At 42.0% G+C, this 25,839-nt stretch overlaps 1 protein-coding gene and 1 long non-coding RNA gene across 2 annotated transcripts; both read right to left on the bottom strand.

Moving 5' to 3' along the window:
* Nucleotides 1-947: 947 nt before the first annotated feature.
* On the bottom strand, nt 948-25,061 carry LOC114567669 (gastrula zinc finger protein XlCGF71.1-like; the record flags this gene model as incomplete). Its single annotated transcript, XM_028596779.1, has 4 exons — nt 948-1,532; nt 22,178-22,204; nt 23,623-23,699; nt 25,025-25,061. Coding segments are annotated over 4 exons (726 nt in total), but the record flags the coding sequence as incomplete, so codon positions are not given.
* Nucleotides 22,217-23,510, bottom strand: LOC114567689 (uncharacterized). Its single transcript, XR_003694224.1, has 3 exons — nt 23,472-23,510; nt 22,358-22,537; nt 22,217-22,254 (listed from the first exon to the last, which is right to left on the bottom strand). It is a non-coding gene; the product is annotated as an uncharacterized LOC114567689 (long non-coding RNA).
* Nucleotides 25,062-25,839: the final 778 nt, after the last annotated feature.

Raw genomic sequence — 25,839 nt, forward strand, 5'->3', positions numbered from 1 at the left:
ATAAGGACTTTATTTTCAGGGGTGCTGAGATGATATTTAGGGGTGCTTCAGCACCCCTAAAAATAGCCTAGCGCCGCCTATGGTTTGACCCACACAAAATGTTGGCTTTGTGAAAAGAGAACTTTTGATTGTGTTTACAATTACTTAAGTACTCATGTAACCATTGAATAACTGAACCTTGAAAGCCAGAGGAACTTAGTTAAGTAAGCTGATGATTAACTTCATCAATGCTGATTTAATCCTTTCAATAAGTTGTAAACTAGCCTCAAAAATAATGTTGTTGCCTGTATAAAATGTTGTTTTCTCTGTTCAGTTCAAGTGCTGACTGAAGCTCCTTCCAATCAGCACTGTCACCAGTCTCAGGACCAGAAGAGTCTCCAGTCTGGTCTTCAGTCTCTGGTTGTAAAAGTGGATGTGAGTTCCTGGCTGGTTCTGGTCCTCCACAGTCCTCTCCATCAGCTTCTGTTTCCATCTGACCAACACATTTATGTGTATTGACATCAGAACGCCAGGCAAATCTTCTGTTACAAACACTGCAGCTGAATCTTTTCTCCTGTGTGGACTACCATGTGTCTCTGTAAACTTCCTCTCTGAGTAAAAGATTTATTACAAACACTGCAGCTGAAAGGTTTTTCTCCTGTGTGGATTCTCATGTGCATCTTTAAAGATCCACTGTGTGTAAAAGATTTCTTACAGATTGAGCAGCTAAAAGGTTTTTCTCCTGTGTGAGTCATCATATGTTTCTTCAGATCTGACTTGAAACCAAATCTTCTCCCACACTCAGAACAGCTGAGTGTTTTCTTACATCTTGAATCATGTTTCAGAGAGTTTAAAGCTGACTGAGGTTCTCTGGTCTCCTTCCAATCAGCACTGTCACCAGTCTCAGGATCAGAAGAGTCTCCAGTCTGGTCTTCAGTCTCTGGTTGTAAAAGTGGATGGGAGTTCCTGGCTGGTTCTGGTCCTCCACAGTCCTCTCCATCAGCTTCTGTTGCCATCGGACCAACACATTTATGTGTTTTGACATGAGAACGCCAGGCAAATCTTCTGTTACAAACACTGCAGCTGAATCTTTTCTCTCCTGTGTGGACTACCATGTGTAACCGTAAATATCCTCTCTGAGTAAAAGATTTCTTACAGACTGAGCAGCTGAAAGGTTTTTCTCTTGTGTGTGTTCTCATGTGTTTGTTTAAATCTCCACGCTGTATAAAAGATTTCTTACAGACTGAGCAGCTGAAAGGTTTTTCTCCAGAATGAGTCATCATGTGTTTCTTCAGAGTTCCACGTTCAGTGAAAGCTTTACCACACTGAGAGCAGCTAAAAGGTTTCTCTCCTGTGTGGGTTCTCATGTGTTTCTGTAAATGTCCACACTGTATAAAAGATTTCTTACAAACTGAGCAGCTGAAAGGCTTCTCTCCTGTGTGAGTTTTCGTGCGTTTCCTAAGATGTTCCTTCCAGCCAAATCGTTTATCACAACGTGAGCTGCTGAATGTTTTGGACTCTGGCTCCTGCTGGTCCACACTGGAGCTACACTCCTGCTGCTCAGGGGAACCTCTTCTTTAACCACCAACAGCTGATTAACATCTGCAGGAAACACATACAGAGAAATGTTGTGGAACTGTATCTTATCACCTGGATTGTGATTGTTATAAAGAAATACTGGTTGTTCAGTCAGTTACATCTACACTACTAGTCTTCCTTTTCAGCCTTGGAAAACTGTTGGAAATGCTGCTGACTGACATATTAGGGCCCTCATGTGGTGAAATAATGCAATTGCGCTGTTGAGAACAAAGTAGCGCAGTCAGTAATAAAGAGGCATAACCAGTGCTTAATCCTGGAGCGCAGAGGGGGGGGTGGATCCAAAGACTCAAAACGGGGGTTGGAGATAACGGAAAAACATTTTTTTACACTGCCTACGTATCTTCTCTGACTAAAAAAACCTAAACTATGCTGTGTGTACATCAGGGCTATGTTTATTTTTATATCAGAACACGCACTGCATCGGTGCGAAATGTAAAAGAAAAAAAAGAATACAATGCAACAATCGTTTTCACAAGCAGCAATTATCCATCAGACTATTAAATTAACCAACAAAAAAAAAACAGCGTGGTCTGCACATTCTTGATCGGCAGAAACAGTTTTTGCTCGTTTGGGATCCGATCCTGGCCAGCATATTTGAAAAAGTTAAGCAAACTTTGTTGTCTTTTTGACATTTTTCCCTTGACTGAAACGAGGCTATATCCGCACAAGGGCTTATGTCACCAGAAGTGCAGCGCTGCGCTGTTGAAGTGTCTCCCCTCCCTCTGTCTTACCCTGAAAATTCACCTCAAAACGCATCGAAAATGCAAACACAAGATTTTTGTGGAACTTCAGTGGGGAATAAAGACTAACAAGACAGATAACAACATTGAACACTACACAAACAGTACTTTATTGTTTTCATTTAGGTGATTCATTTTTCCTGGTGACACAGGAGGTGCCGGATCCAATAAAAAACGTTCCAGATCCAACGTCGGAGGTGCTGGAACATGTTCCGGCGTGTTCCGGCTCAAATTAAGCCCTGGGCATAACAAGAGACAAGTCGGAATAACAGAGTGCAAAGTGGACTTCACTGCATTCAAATGGTTCATTATGGTCTGATCTGGGCATTATTTGAGTCTTTCACCGTGTTTTGGTGAGACTTTTGTTGATGCAGAGCTAATCTAATCAACACGTGGCTTCCTTCATGCTAATTCTAGTTTAGCTGTACCTTTCTAGTTATAGTAAGACTCTAGTTTTTGAACAATGTTGACATTATGCTATCTAAATGACATGGATGTCTGTTTTTATTGCAACCTAATAGTGCAATCTGTGTTATTTCTTTCTACAAGCAGTACATCCCTATATGTAACCATCGCCGATACAGTCCTAAGTGAATACCTATTCAATATTTGGTCCTTCGAGCCAGAAGTGAAGATTTCCCCGGCTCTCAAGATGAAGCTTAGTTTAACATACGGTGGGGCCTTACCAGAATCAACACGTCCAACACGTTCAGTTACAACATCCTCACTACCTTAGAGACTATGAAATGAGTTTTGTCGGCCACAGACAAGCCATTACAACTCCTAGCTATCTGCACACAGCACAGTATGCTACAAATCTATAAGAGGACCACGTAAGTATACAGTCCGCATTCTCCGCCCAGTCATTCCGTTCCTCTAAACTATTACTGTAAGTCAGACAGGATGGGATTTACCTTTGATGAAAGGGCCCTTATCCCTGATGGGACTAGGGCACCTGCTACTCACCCTATTGTTGAGCAACAGTCTATAGGAGCTAGGGGGGAGGGGGCTGAAATACCAAACCCATTAATCCAATAATTCACCTTACCATCGACCTTGGAAAACATCGTCAGCTGCTCATTTGCCGCAGTGTGGACTTCCCCCTGCAACTGGGGAGTCGGGGAGAGACTACTGCTTATCTCAGCCTGCAGAGCCCACCCCCACAGGTACAGTATTAACTCTTCCTTTCACACAGCATGTGCAGCTTAGGATCACTTTCTTACAACACACACCCCATCCTCCCTTCCTTAACACTGCAACATCCCCCCCCCACCCCACACTAAGGCTGTGACGGTATAGTGTTTTCTTACGCTGCGACGAAGCAACACATCATTGCGGTATGGCGGTTAACCGTTAAACCACTTACGAGACTAGCATAAGTTAGAGCGAGAATGGCAGGGTGCCTTAAGTAAGTGATGTCAGGACCCGTGTGGTTGTACAAGGAGAGCAAGCGATAACAGAGAGTAGCGTATGAGTGCCGCTATGAGGAAAAGCGACAGGAAAAAGAGATAGCAAACATGATAAAACATGAAACAATAAAACAACAAGCTTGAGCTTCTCAACAAGACACGGTGACTTTATCTGTTGACAATACCGCCGGTAAAGTAAATGGCGTTACCCCTGAAAAACATGGGCTTAACCCTTAGTACAGTGTTTCCATTTCAGCTCAGTTTTGCTTTCATTTACGGCCCCTCTGCTTTCTCTCCTCTCCGTTGATCTATTCCAGTTCAGAAAGCTCTACGGTCAATAAAGTTTGTTGCCGACAATGCCGAGGGCAGATGCTTCGCAGCACGGCGTACATAGCAGCTGAGCAGACAGAGAGCAGAAAAGGCGACTCAGAAGTCCTCTAACATGTTGCTCTCTCTAATATAACCAGTATAAGCTGCTCTGTTTAGGCTACAAAAACATGCATGCAGTCTGAAATTCAACCGTTTGGTTTTGTCGGAATTAAGCTATCAGCAGAAGGAAACTCCGCTAGCTGCTAGGCTAATGGGCAACGGTAAACACTGCAGCGTTAACGTTAATGTGTCCACCTCAGCTCAATGGACTGTCCATCCTCATGTGCAAAGCTGAAGTGACAAGCAACTTAATGTCCATAAACTCTTGAATGTAGCATAGAAGACAGTCGATGAGGATAATTATACAATGATTATTGCTTTCATTATATATATCATATCACACAATATCTGTATCTCCTGTAATTTCCGCAAGCAAAAAAGTAAAAGATGATGTCATCACAGCGGTAGTGGCACGTCACCGCCGATATTGCGATGATGCGGTTATCGTCACAGCCCTAACACCCACACACACACACACACCCACACACACACACACACACACACACACACACACACACACACACACACACACACACACACACACACACACAATAAGTTCCTTCTCGAGACTATGTTGCAGACGCACCGTTGCTCCGTCTGGTGCTAAGCACCGCCCAAGACGATTGTGATTGGTTTAAAGAAATGCCAATAAATCAGAGGACATTTTTCTCCCATCCAGGAATGCTGTGTGGACTAGCCAGACCTTCCTCTCCAGCGCTGTGGAGGAAGGTCTGGACATGCAAGACTAGTGTGAAAGGAACCCTACTCCTAAAATAAAATAAACCAGGTTATCTTGAACTTTTATGCTCTTGACTTCTGCAGATTTCCCCCCATTTATTTCCCCTAAAAACCCTGTTAACATTGTTCCTACCTTCCTCTTCATCATCTTCACTCTTCACAGGGACAGGAGTGAATGGGAACTTGGTGATATCAGCCTCCTCCAGCCCTTGAAGCTGCTCTCCCTCCTGACTGCTCCACAGGTCCTCCTGTTCCTCTTTAATGTGTGGGGGGGGCTCTGGCTCCTGCTGGTCCACACTGGAGCTACACTCCTGCTGCTCCTCTTTAATAACAATCTGGCTTTTGTCGTCTGGAGGCAAAGCTGAAACAGACAGAAGTTAATATCAGCTAAAGCTTAGAGAAAAGTTGTTTAGCTCAGTGGCCAGTGTGAAAATGAGACTCTAAAAAAGCTAGAAGACTCCATAGGGCCCTACATGAAGTCAGTGCTACAAGCTAACTGGAGATTTTAAAATATGACTACGTCTAAGTACCGGTTAAGATGACTGAATTGTCATTATGTTTTTGTATCTTTTATTTGTTGTTATAGACACACACACACAAATGCATAGACACACACATTCACGCACACACAGAGACGCGCACACACACACACAGACATACACACACAGAGACCAACAGACACACACAATGTAATGGCAAAATTATTTTTAAGCATGATTCTTTATATTTTTATCTTATTTCTGTTTTAGTTTCTCCCACAAAGTCTGGAACATAATGTGAGCACTGTTTGTCTGAACAGATAGGGGCAACAAGGTCACCCTAAAACTATCTCTCCCGATACATTTAGTTTTTTCATGCCAGTTGAGATGTAACTGGGGGTCGTACAGGGCGAAGGAGGCGAAATGGCTTCGAGATGTCTCCTGCGTTTGTCGATTGTCTTCATGTGTATCAGATTGCCTGTGAGAAACTCAGAGTCATGATAAGCAAAGTGCGTGTGTGCTGTCACTCTGAAGATGTATTTAAGCTCAGTGTTCCTGTTCACTCATTGAAGAAACGTTTCCACATTGGGCTGCTGTCTTTTGTGAAATTTATGTTCTTCCTATATTTGCAAATATATTTTTAATAAAATACAAAAACCTAATTTGGTTTAGTCTTCAACTGTCTTATTTGTTTCACTTTACTAAACTTTCAAAACTTTACTCCTGCTGCCAAGAAACTTCCACTACCACACCCACACACACACACCCACACACACACACCTTCTAAGTCTCAGTGGTTACAATACTGTGCTGTTGTGTTCCAAGGTGAACATCACTACTATGTAACAATCACCTATACAGTCCTAAGGGAATACCTATTAAATAAGAACCTTTGTTTAGCTAGAAAACAGCCCCGAAATCACCGTCACCAAACCCACCAGACTCCATGTAAATAATCAGGAATTTTAGCGTGTATAGAGCCATCATATCTCCACATGTAAATGGGTGAATTAAGGGTTAATTTCAACCAAACCAGAGTGGTGATTGTTGGAACAGTGGAAAGATGAACCAAGACGGCTTTTTTATAGTTGTATTGTGTTTCTTGCCACTTTGAATGCAGTGTGTTTTACGATGATAAAAGTAGTGATTATTTACATTGAGTCTGGTGGGTTTGGCGAAGGCCTGTTAAAGAGCGAATATTACAATATATCTTATGAACAAATGCTTATTTCCATACGTCCTATCGTCATATCGTTGCTGAGAGAAGAGATCCCAGGAAGGAGAGAAAGATCAACTGAAGGTTTAATGACCAAACCTGCTCTGTGTAGCCGAAGCTGAGGGTTGTAAACAGCGTCCAGTAGCTCCCGTTGTCGCTCGTTCTCCTCTTTTGAACGACAAAGTTCCTCCTCGTACTCTGCTATCGTTCTTTCAAACAGCCCAAATATCTCTTCAGCAGCCGCAGTTAGTCGCTGCTCCACCAACGCTCTCAGCATCTGGACTTTACACATTTTACCTCTTTCTCAACACAACAAAGACGCTCTGCTAACACACGTTTCTGCTAGACATCTTGTTCAAAGTGTGAAGTTAGCCGCAGTGATGACTACAGCTTCCGATGCAGATTAGTTGCTGAGCTTCAAAATAAAAGTCCGGAAGTGTTTTAGGCTAATTTGAAGAAAAAAACACAGGAAGATATGAATTAAAATACACGTTTGAAAAAAGACAAATATTTAAATGCATCTTCAGGGCTCTAAGAAAACAAAGAACCTAATTATAGATGATGGTAGTTTGTTTCCCTTCTTTAAAGTGTCAAACAGAAGGCAGAATGTTTAATCTTGGAGTGTAAATGTAAGATGTCAGCTGTTTGTTGTTTGTCTAAAGGTGAAGTTTTTGTTTATATTAGACCGATTATTATCATATAAAATATATATATATAAAATCAGACCACTTTTAAAAAAAATGTTTTACATCTACCTACTTTACCTACCTACCTCTCTATCTATCTATCTATCTATCTATCTATCTATCTATCTATCTATCTATCTATCTATTTATCTATCCATCCATCCATCCATCCATCCATCCATCCATCCATCCATCTCTCTCTCTCTCTATCTATCTAGCTATCCATCCATTTATTCATCTATCTCACAAACATAAATAACACATCTTCTCTCTCAAGTTGTTCATTTATTCATTTTATTTGCGTCATGTGCACAAAAACACAAAGAAGCAGTCGTTGGCAGTTCAAAACTCAGGCTTGCTCCAACTTTATTGTGTAGAAAACAAATCATAGTAAAAATGAGAATCTCTGAAATAGTACATAAGTTTGAATACAACATACATAACATTATCAGTTTGCAATGTATGTAGGAAGGAGTTTGGTATTTCACACAGTTGGGAGTCAGACATCAGGCTGCATGCTAGCAGCAAAATACATATAACTATAAAGATGCAAGATAAAGTCCATAATAATTGGCTGTTGGATCGATTCTTTGACAGTTTTCAGTTCAGTGGTTATGAGGAGCAATATGAGAGAGACATTTGGTTATCATTGATCATTGTTAAGGTACATTAAACCACGTTAAGCTTTTTCACGTAAAGCATTTTAGAATGTCCTGTTTACTACCCCTTTTTGATTTGATTTGTTTAATTAATTTTATCAAGAATATGCCATGAACATAAACATGAAAAGACATCTAATACAATCAAGGATAAAAACACAATAAAGTCCAGGACTTATTTCCATTGTGGTCCTCAACACATCAAGACAAGACACTTACAGAGTGTATGATAAAAATTGACATGACATAAAAACATTTTTCTTAAATAAATAAAAATAAAAACGGTAATTTGCCTTTTGTTCTATTCCGCAACCCTATCTAGTAACCAGGTCTTGACTGTCTTTTTGAAAGAGTTCAGTGTGTAAATTACTTTAATTAATTTAAAGTTAAATTAATTTGCCGATCTAACTTGTTCCACTGATCTGCCCTTATATAGGCAAAGGTTCCTTTCCCTAACACTGTCTTAAATCTATAAGGACACATGTCAGATATGCTGCCATGCGTTTAAATATTGTGTGTGTCCTTTACCTTAATTATATGACACGACAAAAAAATTAGGACACTACCAAGCAATTTTTAACAGGTCATGGTCAGTCTTGACATAGTACCACAAAACTCAACAGGAAGCCAATTGAGCTCAACAAATTGTGACCTTCTTATATGAGACCTATGGCCCAAGTTCAGAATTACTCATATTAATGTATTCTGTGCTGTTTGCAGCCTCCCTTTAAGTCGGTTTGTTAGGCCTACAAACCGGGAAGTACATGCAAATTCAAAATTATTTAGAATTAAGGCGTTGGCTAAAATGATCATTGTTGATCGATCTAAAAATTTTGAATTTCTGGCTAAAAACTTTGCGAGCCCAGTGACTTTACTCAGAACCTTGTTGGCCATATTCCCGCCATCCAAGTTGTGTTCTAGGATGCAACCCAGCATATTGTCAATCAGTCAGTTGTTTACAGAAGATAGCTCTGAGCTCAGGGTACTCTCTAGTGTGGATTGATGTTTATGAGACATGTAAAAAGCCGAATCATCAGCGTACAGAACTAGTTCACATGAACAGGAGTCTGCCATATCGTTAATGTATGTTAAAAATAAGGACGGACCGAGAATGCTTCCTTGAGGAACGCCGCATTCAACTACACGAGGGTCAGACAGCACTCCCTTTAAGACCACCAGTTGTTCCCTCCTTGATAGGTAAGACCTAAACCACCTACAGGTGGAGCTGTCTGCCCCCAAGGCCTCAAGCTTGGCAATCAGTCTCTCATGATTCACCGTATCAAATGCCTTTTGGAGATCCAATAACACCATTCCGCAGAGATATCCATTATCTAATTCCCTACAAATAAAGTCGGATAAATAGAGTAGGCATGATTCATCTCCATCTCCCCTACCACAACCTTCCGTAAGACAAATGAGTTGGGCAGTGCACCAAGTTTATTATAGTATGATTTCACCCTATCAATGCTAAATAACCCAGAGGAAGGACGAAGATTTGAGACCAGCTGTTCTGCTATATAAGTGAAGTAGGTATTAAAATGATTAGCAACCTCTTTATTATTGAAATTTAGGGCACCATTAATTTTTAATCCTGTGCTTCTTGGTTTCTTGGCATTTGTCTTAGTGGCCCTCAAATCCTTTAAGGTCTTCCACAGTGTTTTGTGTTATCTTTATTATTTGATATATCATTCTTATAGTTGTTTGATTTTGCATCTCTAATAAGTTCCTGAGTCGTATTTCTTGCTTGCTTATATAAAATAAAATCATCATAGTTTTTAGTTCTATGAAAACTTTTAAGAGTTTTGTCCCTGGTTTTAATAGCATCATGTATAGCTTCATTAAACCACGTACTAGAACGCTGTTTAACTCTGATCTGTCTAAGAGGGGTCACCTTCTTGATCATTTAAAAAAAATCTATCTTTAAACTCTGACCATGCTATATTAACACATGAACAATTTACCACAAGTGACCAATCCACCTCATCAACCAGCCTCTTGAAAGTTTCCTGGGAGTATTGTTTAAATGATCTTGAGAGTACAGTCTTGTCAGAGTAAAAAGTATTTTTTACCAGTTTTTCTTGTGCAAAAAATTATATTATGATCACTTATGCCGTATGTAATAGTACCATTTTCAGATATTTTAATTTTGTCTGAAACTAAGATCAGATCAATAATACTCTCGCAAGTCAGCTGTTCAAGACCAAAGCAGTGACACAGGTCCTCCAGCATTTTGCCGGAAGGATGAGCACAGCCCGACACATTTGTGTTCATATCCCCCATTAATATCATCTCCGAGCTCTCTTTGTCTGATAAATTCAAGAGGACCTGTTCTAACTTATCATAGAAAGTAGCATGGCCTGGCGGTCTGTAACAAGCCCCCAATAAAATGGGGTTGGTTTTTGGTAAACTTATGTCCACCCAAACAATCTCTAAATCACTGCCCTTTATGCAGATGACTTGACTATTTTTGTGTCTGATCATGACTCTACCAGACTTAATACTGTATTAAATAATGAACTATGATTGTGGACAGCAGGTTGACATGGAATGCTCCGATAAAACTAATATTGAATAAAATGGTCAGGAGTATGGCTGTAGTTCGCCATTGCAGGAAATGCATACCGATTGGCATACGGAAAATTTTGGTGGAATCAATAGTTTTGTGTCATCTTGACTATTGTTCCATCATTTGGGCTGCAACTACAGAGAATAATTTAAACAGATTACAGATTGCACAAAATAAAGTTTCTCGGCTTGTCCTTAAACTGTTCTTTTAGAACAAGTATTAGGGACATGTACAATCAGTTATCATGGCTTCATGTAAGAAGCAGAATTAATTATTCTCTTATTAAATTTTTAAAAAATACAATTATTACAAAAGCACCAGAAATTATTTATAAAAGATTGTCTTTCTTCAGTGACGTTCATACTCATTCTACTCGTCAATCAAGTGAAGGGCGTTTCTTGTTACCCGTCTGTCGAACAAATCAACTGCAAAGGACATTGTGTTATAGAGCAATGGCGGCATGGAACTTGCTCCTGTTATTTTTGGTTTCAGAGAGGCACAATGTTAGTTTTTCCAAAAGACTGAGACTGTATTTATTTACTTTGGAGTAACTGTAATTATGTTATTAATAATGACTGCATAATGAGCTACGGCAATTGAAATGTGATTTTTATTTTATATTATACCCTGTGAGTGGTAATATTTTGTACATAGAAGAGCTTATATTGTTATGTTGTTATGTTTAGTGTATGTGTTATGTTGTGTTGTGTGTATGTTTGTTTGCTAGTTATGTTAGTTGTTTTATGTTGTGTTGTGTGTATGTTTGTTAGTTAGTTGATGTAGAAGATGTTGTGTGCACTTCTGTATTTATCTTCATTGTTGTACAGCTTTGATGTTAGTATTTTGGTAAAAATTGTAAAGACCCCAGGAAGAATAGCTGCTGCTTAATGGAGAAGCTAATGGGGATCTAAATAATAAACAAAACAAAAAAACTTGCAATATCATATCTACAGTTAAAAGCCACATCTGAGTGCACATATACACAAACCCCGCCCCCTTTTCTATTTCAGTCCTTCCTAACTATACAGTAATTATTAATGGCAATTTCCTCATTGCTTATGGTTTCCTTTAACCAACTTTCCGTTAAACAGATAACCCCGATCTCTGATTGTTTCACTAGTGTTCTAATTTCCTCAATTTTAGGTGGCAGACTTCTGACATTTAGATGTAGGAAATGTAAACCTTTGTTACTAAAAGTTGACTTAAAGTCCGATGTAAAGTCCGTGACCTTCTCCTCCAGCATCTGGCCATCCTCTGCCTCGTTGTTAGGAGATGCTGTCGTGCGCCTGCCGCCAGGGTCGTCACCAATCCGGGGCACGTTCTCAGTCACAATGTGGCGATGGGCTCCGGAGAGAGGAGACGGAAAGACAGTGAACCGCAAGGTCTGCCACAATGAAGGGCTCCGGGCAAGGTGGACATCGAGGCCTCAAACCCAAACCTCGGCCCTGGATCAATTAGCTGAGAGGCTAAATTTGTTAGACCACTGGTAGTCCCACTGACAGGTGAAGCTAGCCGAAGATGTTGTGCTGCGTGGCTAACAATAGGATCCATGCTAAATGACAGCCAAGGATGTGGGCCCGGATTCAGTGTTGTTGCTGTTGGTTGTGGTTTTCTCGTAGAATTAATCAAACATCCTCTTTCCTTATGTTTAATCCATTCTCCTTGCATTTTGTGTACATCCACCTATATCCATGGAGTTGGCCGGATGTTTTGTAACCCGATCCAAATCATAGCCCAGGCTACATTAATATACTGCTTTCATGTGCTCACACAAAAGTTTTGCGTGCTCACACAAAACTTTCATGCGCGCACATGAAAAGGTTTTGCGTGTGCACATAAAGGTTTGACGTGAGCACATTAAACTAAATTTTCGATTGTTTTTGTTCATGTCCTGTTGGGGCTCCATAGATAAGTGACTTCTGTGGAAACAAACAAAACGTAGAAAGTTTTCTTTCCAGGTTTGGTGCTTCGCACCCCGGGGCTGAGTCAGCTAATAGATCTAGCTAATGCAGGCTAACCACAGCTGATATTAAGCTGGGGGCTTGATAAAGACTGACAATTACACCTAAAGCTTACCTCTATACATGCTTCCACTGGCTCAGATTATGGACAACAACAAAAGTTACCATATTATGCAGAAACACATTTCCATAACCACATCACCAGGGGACTATGGTTCAATACAAACACTGAGGAAGTGCATTGAACAAATCAACGATTAGCCCCCAGGGTTCAACGTTAAGTTGTTGTTTTTTTTCGCTTGCGCAACTTTTTACTTGCCCCCACACAAAAAACATTTTAAAACAAGTTTGAAAAACCCGACAAAAACGTAAAAAAGAAAACATCAGTGGGGGTCAGTGGAGAGGGCTGAGGGGGGTGCAGTTGGGTGTGGGATGTCAGAGTAGGAGCAGGTGATGGGAGTGAATGTGGGATTATCCATCCTGCAGTAAAACACTGCACTTTCGAATTCTGGGACAAACCAAAGACCAATCGATTGGTAGAAGATTCAGGAGAATTTAAGTTGACGGATATTTTCTTTGGTTGAATACAGCCCTTATGTACACAGTACTTTAATCTTTATGTCTTTCTTTGTTCAACTTTGTTGTCCTTAAACAGAGTCAGATTCATTGTACGTCTTTAGATACTTGACCATTAAATAGATCTGTAACAATTATTAAATAATTGTCGAAACACATTTTTTTTTTAGGTATTTAATTTTGTTTAACCGCAGTTAAAGCAGTTCCTCCTCATTCCCTCTGAGAATTTCACCCGAGCTGCGTCAGGAGGCTCTCCTCCCAGCGAGCTTTGACACACTTTATGGCCCCACTGACGCGTAAAGTCACTGGACAACTAACAACAATCACCATTTTGTTGTGTATCCATCAAATGACCAGGGCAACCAGTCCAATGGCCTTTCTATCCATTTTATTTCTTTGTGAGGACACCATAAAGACTCCAGAGACTGTTGATATTCACTCAATGCAGATTTATTTATACATTTCAACAAACAAACCGAGCTGCCTCGGACACATCAACTGACCACCGGCGATAGTCGAATAGACAACTGAATCTAAGTTTCATATGACTCTCTTCTTATACAGCGTTTTGGGCGGTATCAGTTGGACACATTCACACCCACAGTTACCTCATGTTTGTTACATCTTTAGATGGATCTGAACTGGTGATATTTTTACTTCTAACAATCCTCCCATCTTCCTTTTCTTAAGTACACCTAGTTCGTTGTTACCCAGACAATAACTACTAACGTACATGCTAGTCAACAGATGGTTTACTTCAAATGATTTCACTTTATTTCATCCTGGAGGGTACTCAGCATGTCCTGGTTTACCACACCGGCAGATCAAACCATTATATTTCTTTACTTCATTAGCTTTACCATGGCCTAATTAGTGGCATGTCAAAAGACCTTCATCATTTTGGTGTCACTGATCATATTACCTTGGAACATAGCAATGCACCAGTGAGTTTTTATAGTTTCATACAGATCATAATATGTCCATCTCAGCTTTGCTTCAAAGAGAAACTCTTCCTCACCCTGACAGGAAACACCTTGCTAGGCTAACTTCCCGATGCTACCTCCATCACATCTCCCTTGTTTAAACTAAAGATAGCTTTCAACCTACACTTCCTGTCTCCCTGACACAGAGAGAAAAGTCTCCTCTCAGAGACTGCTGGGCCTAAATTGTGCTTAAACATGACACACAAAATTAAATTATCACCCCAATGTGTATTGAATAAACTCCCATATTGATACATGATTAATAGTGAATCTTGCTAAACATACGTTACTTAGAAAGAAGTGAATATATGTGTGGGCCCTATAAAATATCAGGTGGTTACATTTGTCTGATTTCTTGATTATAATTGATTATATGACAGACAAGACAAAACAACATCTAATGAAATAAGAGTGTACTTTTTCCTACCACACAATATAATGTCTTCTATCTAGATGTTGATACATAAAGATTTTTGTTTGATACTTAGAAGTTTTGCTTGGACTTAATGGCACAAACATTATTCCATGTCACCAGTCTCAGGATCAGAAGAGTCTCCAGTCTGGTCTTCAGTCTCTGGTTGTAAAAGTGGATGTGAGTTCCTGGCTGGTTCTGGTCCTCCACAGTCCTCTCCATCAGCTTCTGTTTCCATCGGACCAACACATTTATGTGTTTTGAGTTCAGACCGCCGGGCAAATCTTTTGTTACAAACTGAGCAGCTGAAAGGTTTTTCTCCTGTGTGGACTACCATGTGTGACTTTAAAGCTCCACACTGTGTAAAAGATTTCTTACAGACTGAGCAGCTGAAAGGTTTTTCTCTAGAATGAGTCATCATGTGGGTCTTCAGGGTTCCACGTTCAGTGAAAGCTCTGCCACACTCAGAGCAGCTAAAAGGTTTTTCTCCTGTGTGGACTATCATGTGTCTCTGTAAACTTCCACTTTGTGTAAAAGATTTGTCACAAACACTGCAGCTGAATCTCTTCTCTCCTGTGTGGACTACGGCCATGTGTGACCGTAAACTTCCTCTCCGTGTAAAAGATTTATTACAAACTAAGCAGCTAAAACGCTTCTCTTCTGTGTGAGTTCTCATGTGTGACAGTAAATTTTCACTCAGCGTAAAAGATTTATTACAAACTGAGCAGCTAAAAGGCTTCTCTCCTGTGTGGATTCTCATGTGTTTCTGTAAATATCCACTCTGTGAAAAATATTTCTTACAGACTGAGCAGCTGAAAGATTTCTCTCCAGAATGAGTTCTCATGTGTCTCTTCATGGTTCCACCATCGGTGAAAGCTCTACCACACTCGGAGCAGCTAAAAGGTTTTTCTCCTGTGTGGATTCTCATATGTGTCTTCAGACTATACTTGACGCCAAATCTTTTCCCACACTCAGAGCAGCTGAATGGTTTCTTACATCTTGAATCATGTTTCAGAGAGTTTAAAGCTGACTGAGGTTCTCTGGTCTCCTTCCAATCAGCACTGTCATCAGTCTCAGGTTCAGAAGAGTCTCCAGTCTGGTCTTCAGTCTCTGGTTGTAAAAGTGGATGTGAGTTCCTGGCTGGTTCTGGTCCTCCACAGTCCTCTCCATCAGCTTCTGTTTCCATGTGTTGAGTTTGTCTCTGATGAAGCTGTGAGGACTGAGCTTCCTCTTCATCATCTTCACTCTTCACAGGGACAGGAGTTAATGGGAACTTGGTGATATCAGCCTCCTCCAGCCCTTGAAGCTGCTCTCCCTCCTGACTGATACACAGTTCCTCCTGTTCCTCTTTAATGTGTGGGGGGGGCTCTGGCTCCTGCTGGTCCACACTGGAGCTACACTCCTGCTGCTCAGGGGGAACCTCTTCTTTAACCACCAACAGCTGCTCAACATCTGCAGGAAACATACAGAGAAATGTGGAACTGTATCTAATCACCTGGATTGTGATTGTTATAAAGAAATACTGGTTGTTCAGACAGTTACTTAGGTTACATCTACACTACTAGTCTTCCTTTTCAGCCTTGGAAAACTGTTGGAAAGGCTGTTGACTGATATATTAGGGTCCTCTTGTGGTGGAATAATGCAACCACGCTGTTGAGTACAAAGTGGCGCAGTCGGTAATTAAAGTGACTATAAGTAACTTTTTAGTGTTTCTGAAATTGTCATTTTTCATATTATGATCTTAAATGAGCTGTAACAGCAAATGAGACTAACAGTGGAAAGAACGCTATTTTTAGGTAGTTTTTATTAGTGCCGTTGCTGGTGCTAGGTACCGGCAGGATGAGAAAATAACGAGGCGGAGCGGAGGACTGCATTTTTTTTACACAATGAATGGAGTACCGACCGTAGGATCATTGCCCATCACGGCTCACCTGTCGGTAATATACAGACCATTTTCTTTACTATGAAAAAAGCACACTGCCGTCTACATAGCCCCCGATGCTAACGTTAGCACAAGTTTGGCTCACTGCTAATCATAGGGAACGAACTGCAGCGCGATCACATGGAGGGGACTTTTACAAGGCATCCTTAAAGTCTGTATTCCCCAGCATTTTCCAGCATGTAGATTGTGTTACTAGAGGGAATAACACACTAGACCATAGAGGTCGACCGATTCATCGGTTTTGCTGATTAATCGTACTGATCCATACCGATAGGTTTTCCTGGTTGCGTCCGTTGCTGGAGCGGCTGAGAAGCGCACGCTGTCATTCATTACCCAGTACACAGAGCTGAGAAGGGTCTGCTGGCATCATGCATTACAATAGCTCCTCTAGAGGCAAAATAATCACTGATTATAATACATAGTACATAGTTCCTGACAATTACATGATTGTATAATTCCAAACCCAGCCCAAATAGGCCCTTTAGGTAAGTAGGCTAAGTTACCGTAAGCAACACTTGAAATACAACGATGCATCGGTAATTTATTCTCTTATTGTAAATTAATGATTTTCTGTCCAAGCAAAACATTCATCATGACTATATGACCTCACAGTAACGCTAACTCTGTAAAACAATGGGCAATAAAGCACCGTGAAGAAAAGACCTTTACAACAGCAGATGTGGTAAAAATACTACCACCTGTGTCCAACGCGCCGCTAGAATCAACACAAACTGAAAGTTAAATATAGCCACATTAAGAGGCATAACAAGAGACTTGTCAGAAAAACAGAGTGTGAAGTGGAATTTACTGCATTCAAATGGTTCAAGTTGTGTGTGTCTCTGATTAACTGTGAATAAAACATGTCATTTTTGTCTGATCTGGACATTTTTTGAGTCTTTCACTGTGTTTTGGTGAGACTTTTGTTGATGCAGCGCTAATCTAATCACCATGTGGCTTCCTAATGCGAATGATAGTTTGGCTGTGTCTTTATATTTCTAATGTTGACATTCTTTAATGTAAATGACATAGATGTCTATTTTTATAGCAACTTAATGGAGCAATCAGTGTTATTTCTATCCCCAAGCAGTACATCCCTACATGTAACCATCACCTATACAGTCATAAGTGAATACCTATTCAATATTTGGTCCTTTGAGCCAGAAGTGAAGTTTTCCCCGGACCTCAGGATGTAGCCTACTTTCACATATAATGGGGCCTTACCAGAATCAACACGTCCAAATGGGCAGTTACAACATCCTCTACCTTAGAGACAATGAAATGAGTTTTGCTGGCTACCGGCAAGCAATTCCAACTCCTAGTTATCTGCACACAGCACAGTATGCGACAAATCCAAAAGAGGACCACCTGGGTAAACTAACAGCATTGTCTGCCCAGTCATTCCGTTCCTCCAACCCATTAAGTCAGACAGACAATGCAAGGCAGCTTTATTTGTATAGCACATTTCAGCAACAGGGCAATTCAAAGTGCTTTGGATGAAACATTCAAGTGCAGTTAAGAGCAATTAAAAAATTAAAAACTGATGCAGTGCAGTATAAGAAACAGGATGAGATTATACCTTGGATCGAATGGCCCTTACCCCTGATGGGGTAGGGGGGGGGGGTTTAATCTTTGGAAAACCTTGTCATATGCTCATTTGTCACACAGTGTGGACTTCCCCCTGCAACCTTTTCACGATGCTAAGTTGGCCGGGGAGAGACTATTGCTTATCTAAGCTTGCAGAGCTAAGTTCTCCTCCACAGGTATTACCTCTTTCTTCCACACAGCATGTTCAGCAGTCAGGCTAGAGACAGGAAGGAGCCAGACTGTACAGTATGAAAGCACTGTATAGCGATGCCAGTCAGGGTTACCAACTACATACACCTTGACTCCTCAAGCCCAGAGTGTTTACTCTAAAGAGACTGTGATGCTTAACATGATGGATAAGATGATGGTGTTAATTACAGCTTTTAAAGGAGCAAACGCTGGCGCCTTCAGTAAGCCAACCCCCGCTGACAACAGCTATCTGTGGACTCCCCCTCAATTCACAACCCTGACCTTTAGTCATGATGACCAAAAGTCTCTCCTGCAGAATCAGCCAGTCACCCATGCCTACCCCAGGTCTAAAACCCTTGCAATTTTGCAAGCTTGGGACCAGCTTTGGCTGTAAGCATTGCCGTCTTAACTATGAACAACCAGGAGCATCTTTCGAACTCTGGAGATTCAGTACAACCTACTCGGGACAAACCCAGAGATTGGGATGATCCACAGTTACCTGATGTCGTGAGCTGGAATGAGCTAGAAACACGAAACTTGGTCCAATGATTGGAAATTATGTGCATTATGTTCCCAAAGAAATATGAGCCCAATCGGCCATATGGTGGCGCTATAATGAAGGCTTGAATACGCGATTTTTGAAAGGCCACGCCACTCACACCTTAAGGGCCCTATCTTGCACCCAGCGCAATTGACTTTATGATGCATGTATCATTCCTATTTTGCACCCGACGCAGAGCAGACTTTTCCCTCCACAGACGCACGTCGGTAAATTAGGGAATGTATTTACGCTCCCGGGGGCGGTTCAGCGAAAAGAGGAGGCGTGTTCAGGCGCAAATGTTCCCTGGTGCTATTTTGCAGTTTCAGAAAACAATTCCGCCACTGACCAGGAAAAACCTGGTCTAAAGTCAGTGGTGCTAGTCTAAAGTCAGTGGTGCTAGTCTAAAGTCAGTGGCGCTAGTCTAAAGTCAGTGGCTAGTCTAAAGTCAGTGGTCTAAAGTCAGTGGTGCTAGTCTAAAGTCAGTGGCGCTAGTCTAAAGTCAGTGGAGCTAGTCTAAAGTCAGTGGCGCTAGTGCTAGTCTAAAGTCAGTGGCGCTAGTCTAAAGTCAGTGGTACTAGTCTAAAGTCAGTGGTGCTAGTCTAAAGTCAGTGGTGCTAGTCTAAAGTCAGTGGAGCTAGTCTAAAGTCAGTGGTACTAGTCTAAAGTCAGTGGTGCTAGTCTAAAGTCAGTGGAGCTAGTCTAAAGTCAGTGGTACTAGTCTAAAGTCAGTGGCGCTAGTCTAAAGTCAGTGGCGCTAGTCTAAAGTCAGTGGTGCTAGTCTAAAGTCAGTGGAGCTAGTCTAAAGTCAGTGGTGCTAGTCTAAAGTCAGTGGCACTAGTCTAAAGTCAGTGGTACTAGTCTAAAGTCAGTGGTACTAGTCTAAAGTCAGTGGTACTAGTCTAAAGTCAGTGGTGCTAGTCTAAAGTCAGTGGTGCTAGTCTAAAGTCAGTGGTACTAGTCTAAAGTCAGTGGTGCTAGTCTAAAGTCAGTGGTACTAGTCTAAAGTCAGTGGCGTTAGTCTAAAGTCAGTGGTGCTAGTCTAAAGTCAGTGGCGTGTTATTCAGATGCTTTTTTAGGGGCGCATGCTTGGCCATAATGTAGCGTGTTCACAACGCTCATACACTTTGCTTCCCTCATCTACACGGACGCAGCAGTTCCCATTTTTGCAAACCATACATAATTACAAGGCGCCAGGCAAACCCGCCGTCATAATAGCACAAGCACGTCTGCTCTTAAAGGGAATGTGAGATGACGCTCTGATTGGTTATTTTCACGTTACGCCCAAACCACACCTAGCTACTTCAGACCAACCCATTTTAGATTTGCGTCGGGCGCAAGACTCATTTATCCCGCCGGTATCATAGCAACAGCGGCTGAGATCCACCCACAAAGCTACTTGCGTTTTGCGTTTCATACTTGCGTTTCAGATCGTTAAAATAGGGCCCTCAGTCTGATTGACTTGAAATTTCTAACACATATGCCAGTACAGCCTCTCATCAATGTTTTCATTTGTTTCCTTTTGTATGCATCCTGTCCCAGAACTGCTTGTTACTAACCTAGCTCCTTATGTTTCTTCTTCGCAGAGCTATGCTCTGCAATTCCCTTCAACGCCCGGCCGCGTCCCGCTGCGTCTGCTGCACCCACCCGTGCTCTGCAGCGCCACGTTTCATCCCGCAACATCCTGCTGTGACACGAACTACAACGACTACCTTCAAAATCACTATTCCACTATTTCCAATACGACTATTATTGCCATCACGCCCCCAACCGGCCCCGTCAGACACCGCCTACGAAGAGTCTGGGTCTGCCGAGGTTTCTTCCCAAGAGGGAGTTTTTCCTCGCCACTGTCGCAATAGCCATTTATAATGCTTGCTTTTGAGGGAATTACTGTAATTGTTGGGGCTTTGTAAATTGTAAATTATAGAGTGTGGTCTAAACCTACTCTATCTGTAAAGTATCTCGAGATAACTCTGTTATGATTTGATACTATAAATAAAATTGAATTGAATTGAATATGCAGCTCAATGTGCTCTACAAAAAAGGCTCAGGCTTCTTAAAGGGCGGGGCTAGCAGGGAATTGCCTATAACTCAAGTTCTGCCACAGCAATCTTGTTTAAAACTGATCTGACACCACGACTGGAACGTACTTACCAAGTTGGGTTAAAACCTGATTAAGGGGGCAAAAACGCGGGACTTGCATCTACAGTATAGCAGTGACGAAACAGGTGTGTGGTTGGTTTCACCACTTTTTCTATAGAGCATTAAACCATCTGAAGTGGTTTTGATCAGCTCTGTGAAGCTAGAAACCCGCTCAACGCAGCTTGCGGCTTTGACTTTGGTGATTTGGCTTCTGCTCAATGCTGCTTTAACTTTTGGCGATTGTGCTGCTTCCTAAGCCTGCTGTAGTTCAAGCGGTAGAGCATTTTCCTAACAATCAGATGGTTGCGGTTCGATCCAAGGCCCTGCAGTCCAATCTCAAAGTGTATGAATGTGAGTGAAAGGACTAGAAAATGGAAATGCAGTCCATTTACATTCTTGTGTTGGCTGAAAAAGGGTTTGAACCCGCTAATTGTAGCTTGCGGCTATCTTTGTGCTTTCTTTTTGAAATTATTGACTGGCTGCCAATAATCAACACTTACTAGCTACTTAATTAGCCTGAGGTAAACACCGTCTAACAGTTAACAGAAGTGATGTGGTGGCTGGCGTCTGGTGTGTGCGCCATGGTTTGTGTGTCGGCCGGCCCCAGCGAAGCTCGGACGTGTAGACAACAGAGGAACAGAAGCAATTAGCTACAACTTTACCAAAATAAAGACTGAACTCCAAAACCATTTTGGTACAAATATTTACTCACCCTCAGATTTCTCGCCAAACGGAAAATGTTCCCACCAAAAACAAAGAAGTTCCATTTTCCCGATTATAACTGTCGCAGCGCTAACTGGGGCTCAGCACACACACACACACACACACACACACACACACACACACACTTTTCATAGATGTTGTTTTGAACGCTCACATGTTCCACCAAAACAAGTTCGTTCCCAAGGCTATTTTGCAGAGGCACCGCGGCTCCGTCCGGCACTTAGCACCCCCCAAGATGTTTGTCACTGATTTAAAGAAATGCCAATAATCCTGAGCACGTTTCACCCATCCAGGAATGCTGTGTGGACTAGCCAGACCTTCCGCCGCAGCTCTGTTGAGGAAGGTCTGGACATGCAAGACTAGTGTGAAAGGAACCCTACTCCTAAAATAAAATGAACCAGGTTCTCTTGAACTTTTATGCTCTTGACTTCTGCAGATTTCCCCCCATTTATTTCCCCTAAAAACCCTGTTAACATTGTTCCTACCTTCCTCTTTACTCTTCACAGGGACAGGAGTGAATGGGAACTTGGTGATATCAGCCTCCTCCAGCCCTTGAAGCTGCTCTCCCTCCTGACTGCTCCACAGTTCCTCCTGTTCCTCTTTAATGTGTGGGGGGGGCTCTGGCTCCTGCTGGTCCACACTGGAGCTACACTCCTGCTGCTCAGGGGGAACCTCTTCTTTAACCACCAACAGCTGCTCAACATCTGCAGGAAACAAAATCAAATACAGACCACTGTTTAGTCAGTACTTTTCGCTAACTATATAAAATGTTTAGACAGTACTATTAGCAGCTGAATGTTTTCTTACATCTTGAATCATCTTCCAGAGAGTTCAAAGCTGCGAGACGTTCTCTGCTCTCCTTCCAGAAGTCACTATCCACACTGTCTCCAGTCTCTGGGGGGAGCAGTAGGTGTGGCAGGAAGTTCCTGGCTGCTTCCTCTCCATCAGCTTCTGTTTCCATGTGTTCAGTCCATCTCTGGTCAAGCCCTGTTCAGGTGAGACAAAAAAAAAAAAAACATTTCAGTTTTTTTTTTGATCGTGACGTAAGTGACAGATCCTTCAGAAACTGATGAGCCATGTTTTAAACTCCTAAAATGAAATACACCAGGTTCTCTAGAACTTTCATGCTCTTAACATTAGCAGATTTTCCCCCCTAAAAACCTGTTAATGTTGTTCTCACACACACACGCACACCTTTTGAATGTACACATGTTCCACCAAAACAAGTTCCTTCCCCCGAGACTATTTAGCAGAGGCATCATGGCTCTTAGCGCCGCCCAAGACGATTGTGATTGGTTTAGAGCAGTGGTTCCCAACCTTTTTTCCTTGGCGCCCCCTACTCATGTCTAAGAAAAGCTGAGCCCCCCCCTAAACCAAAGTTGAGGTAACTCTCGAGATGAAGCCTTACTTTCCTTTTTGATACAGAGCAGTTATGTTTCATTCATAAAATAGTGATGCCGTGGCGGCAGGAAAAACGAGGATACAACAAAATATATAGTTTTCATACAGACTTTTGTATACATTATATATGCTAGTGTATTACCATAATTTGTTTAACGTGCAAATATTTCTTTTTTTTACCTCAACCTCAAACCAGATAAAGACTCGCGCCCCCCCTGTGATCTTTGCCGCCCCCCCTGGGGGTGCCCGGACCCCAGGTTGGGAACCACTGGTTTAGAGAAATGCCAATAAACCAGAGCACGTTCTTCTCCCATCCAGGAATGCTGTGTGGACTAGTCTTGCATGTCCAGACCTTCCTCTCCAGCGCTGTGGAGGAAGGTCTGGACATGCAAGACTAGTGTGAAAGGAACCCTACTCCTAAAATAAAATAAACCAGGTTCTCTTGAACTTTTATGCTCTTGACTTCTGCAGATTTCCCCCCATTTATTTCCCCTAAAAACCCTGTTAACATTGTTCCTACCTTCCTCTTCATCATCTTCACTCTTCACAGGGACAGGAGTGAATGGGAACTTGGTGATATCAGCCTCCTCCAGCCCTTGAAGCTGCTCTCCCTCCTGACTGCTCCACAGTTCCTCCTGTTCCTCTTTAATGTGTGGGGGGGGCTCTGGCTCCTGCTGGTCCACACTGGAGCTACACTCCTGCTGCTCCTCTTTAATAACAATCTGGCTTTTGTCGTCTGGAGGCAAAGCTGAAACAGACAGAAGTTAATGTCAGCTAAAGATTAGAAACTGCAGGGGTTCCCCCAGAAAAGTTGTTTAGCTCGGTGGCCAGCGTGAAAATGAGACTCTAAAAAAGCTAGAAGACTCCATAGGGCCCTACATGAAGTCAGTGCTACAAGCTAACTGGAGATTTTTAAATATGACTACGTCTAAGTACCGGTTAAGATGACTTGAATTGTCATTATGTTTTTGTATCTTGTATTTGTTCTTGTTATAGACACACACACACACACACAGAGACACAGATAGACAGACACACACACACACACACACACACACACACACACACACACACACACAGACACACACACACACACACACACACACACACACACACACACACACACACACACACACACACACGCCCAGTGGTTAGTGCTGTGGCCTCACAGCAAGAAGGTTCTGGGTTCAAATCCAGGCCTTTCTGTGTGGAGTTTGCATGTTCTCCCTGTGTCTGCGTGTGTTTTCTCCGGTTTCCCCCACCACTAAAAATATGTTCCCCTCCCCCTCCCTAACTAGCTGATGTGTGGTGAGCGTTCTGGCGTCTGGCGTCGTAAGGCGTTGTATGGCTGCCGTGCATCACCCAGGTGGGTGCTACACATTAGTGGTGTTAGAGAGCAGTCCCCTCCCCCCAAATGCACTTTGAGTGTCTATGATAAAGCGCTATATAAATGTAATAAATAATAATAACACAAATACACACAGACAGACACACAAGCATACACACACAGACAGACATACAAGCACATACACAGTGACTGACACACACACATTAAGCCTCAGTGGTTACAATACTGTGCTGTTGTGTTCCAAGGTGAACATCACTACTATGTAACAATCACCTATACAGTCCTAAGGGAATACCTATTAAATAAGAACCTTTGTTTATCTAGAAAACAGCCCCGACATCACCCTCACCAAACTCCATATAAATAATCAGTACTTTTAGCGTGTATAGAGCAAACATATTGCAACATGTAAATGGGTGAATTAAGGGTTTATTTCAACCAAACCAGAGTGGTGATTGTTGGAATAGTGGAAAGATGAACCAAGACGGCTTTAGGTAGTTTAATTGTGTTTCTATCCAATTTGAATGCAGTGTGGTTTACGATGATAAAAGTACTGATTATTTACATGGAGTCTGGTGGGTTTGGCGAAGGCCTGTTAAAGAGCGAAGATTACAATAGATCTTATGAACAAATGCTTATTTCCATACGTCCTATCGTCATATCGTTGCTGAGAGAAGAGATCCCAGGAAGGAGAGAAAGATCAACTGAAGGTTTAATGACCAAACCTGCTCTGTGTAGCCGAAGCTGAGGGTTGTAAACAGCGTCCAGTAGCTCCCGTTGTCGCTCGTTCTCCTCTTTTGAACGACAAAGTTCCTCCTCGTACTCTGCTATCGTTCTTTCAAACAGCCCAAATATCTCTTCAGCAGCCGCAGTTAGTCGCTGCTCCACCAACGCTCTCAGCATCTGGACTTTACACATTTTACCTCTTTCTCTACACAGCAAAGATACTCTGCTAACACTCCTTTCTGCTAGACGCCATCTTGTTCAAAGTGTGAAGTTAGCCGCAGTGATGACTACAGCTTCCGGTGTAGCTCAGTTGCTGAGCTTCAAAATAAAATTCCGGAAGTGTTTTAGGCTAATTTGAAGAAAAATAACAGGAAGATATGATTAAAATAATAAAATATCCACATTAGGGGATCATGTGTCGCTGCTGGAACAACGTGTCTGAGAAAAAATAGACAATCTGACCTGATCTCTCTACCCGAGTCAAACAACTTGAAATTGATAATAAATATCTGGTTGATAGACTTGCAAATCTCTGCTTTCTCAGGATACCAGAGGCAGCAGAAGGCCGCGACATTCTGGAATTTATGGCTGGTCTGATTCCTCAACTCCTTGGAAAAGATGACTTTCCCAAACCACTGGCTATCGAGAGGTTACACCGCACTTTTGTCCACAAAGTCCGCTCACACGGGAGTCCCAGTCCTTGGCCTATCCTGATTAAGTTGCTCCACTTTGAGGATAAGTTAAAGATCCTTCGCCTAGCTCGTGGAAAAAAAGATCTGACTTTTATCGGCAGCCGCATCTTCATCTACCCGGA

This window comes from Perca flavescens, chromosome 14, assembly GCF_004354835.1.
Source record: "Perca flavescens isolate YP-PL-M2 chromosome 14, PFLA_1.0, whole genome shotgun sequence".
Lineage (NCBI taxonomy): Eukaryota > Metazoa > Chordata > Actinopteri > Perciformes > Percidae > Perca > Perca flavescens.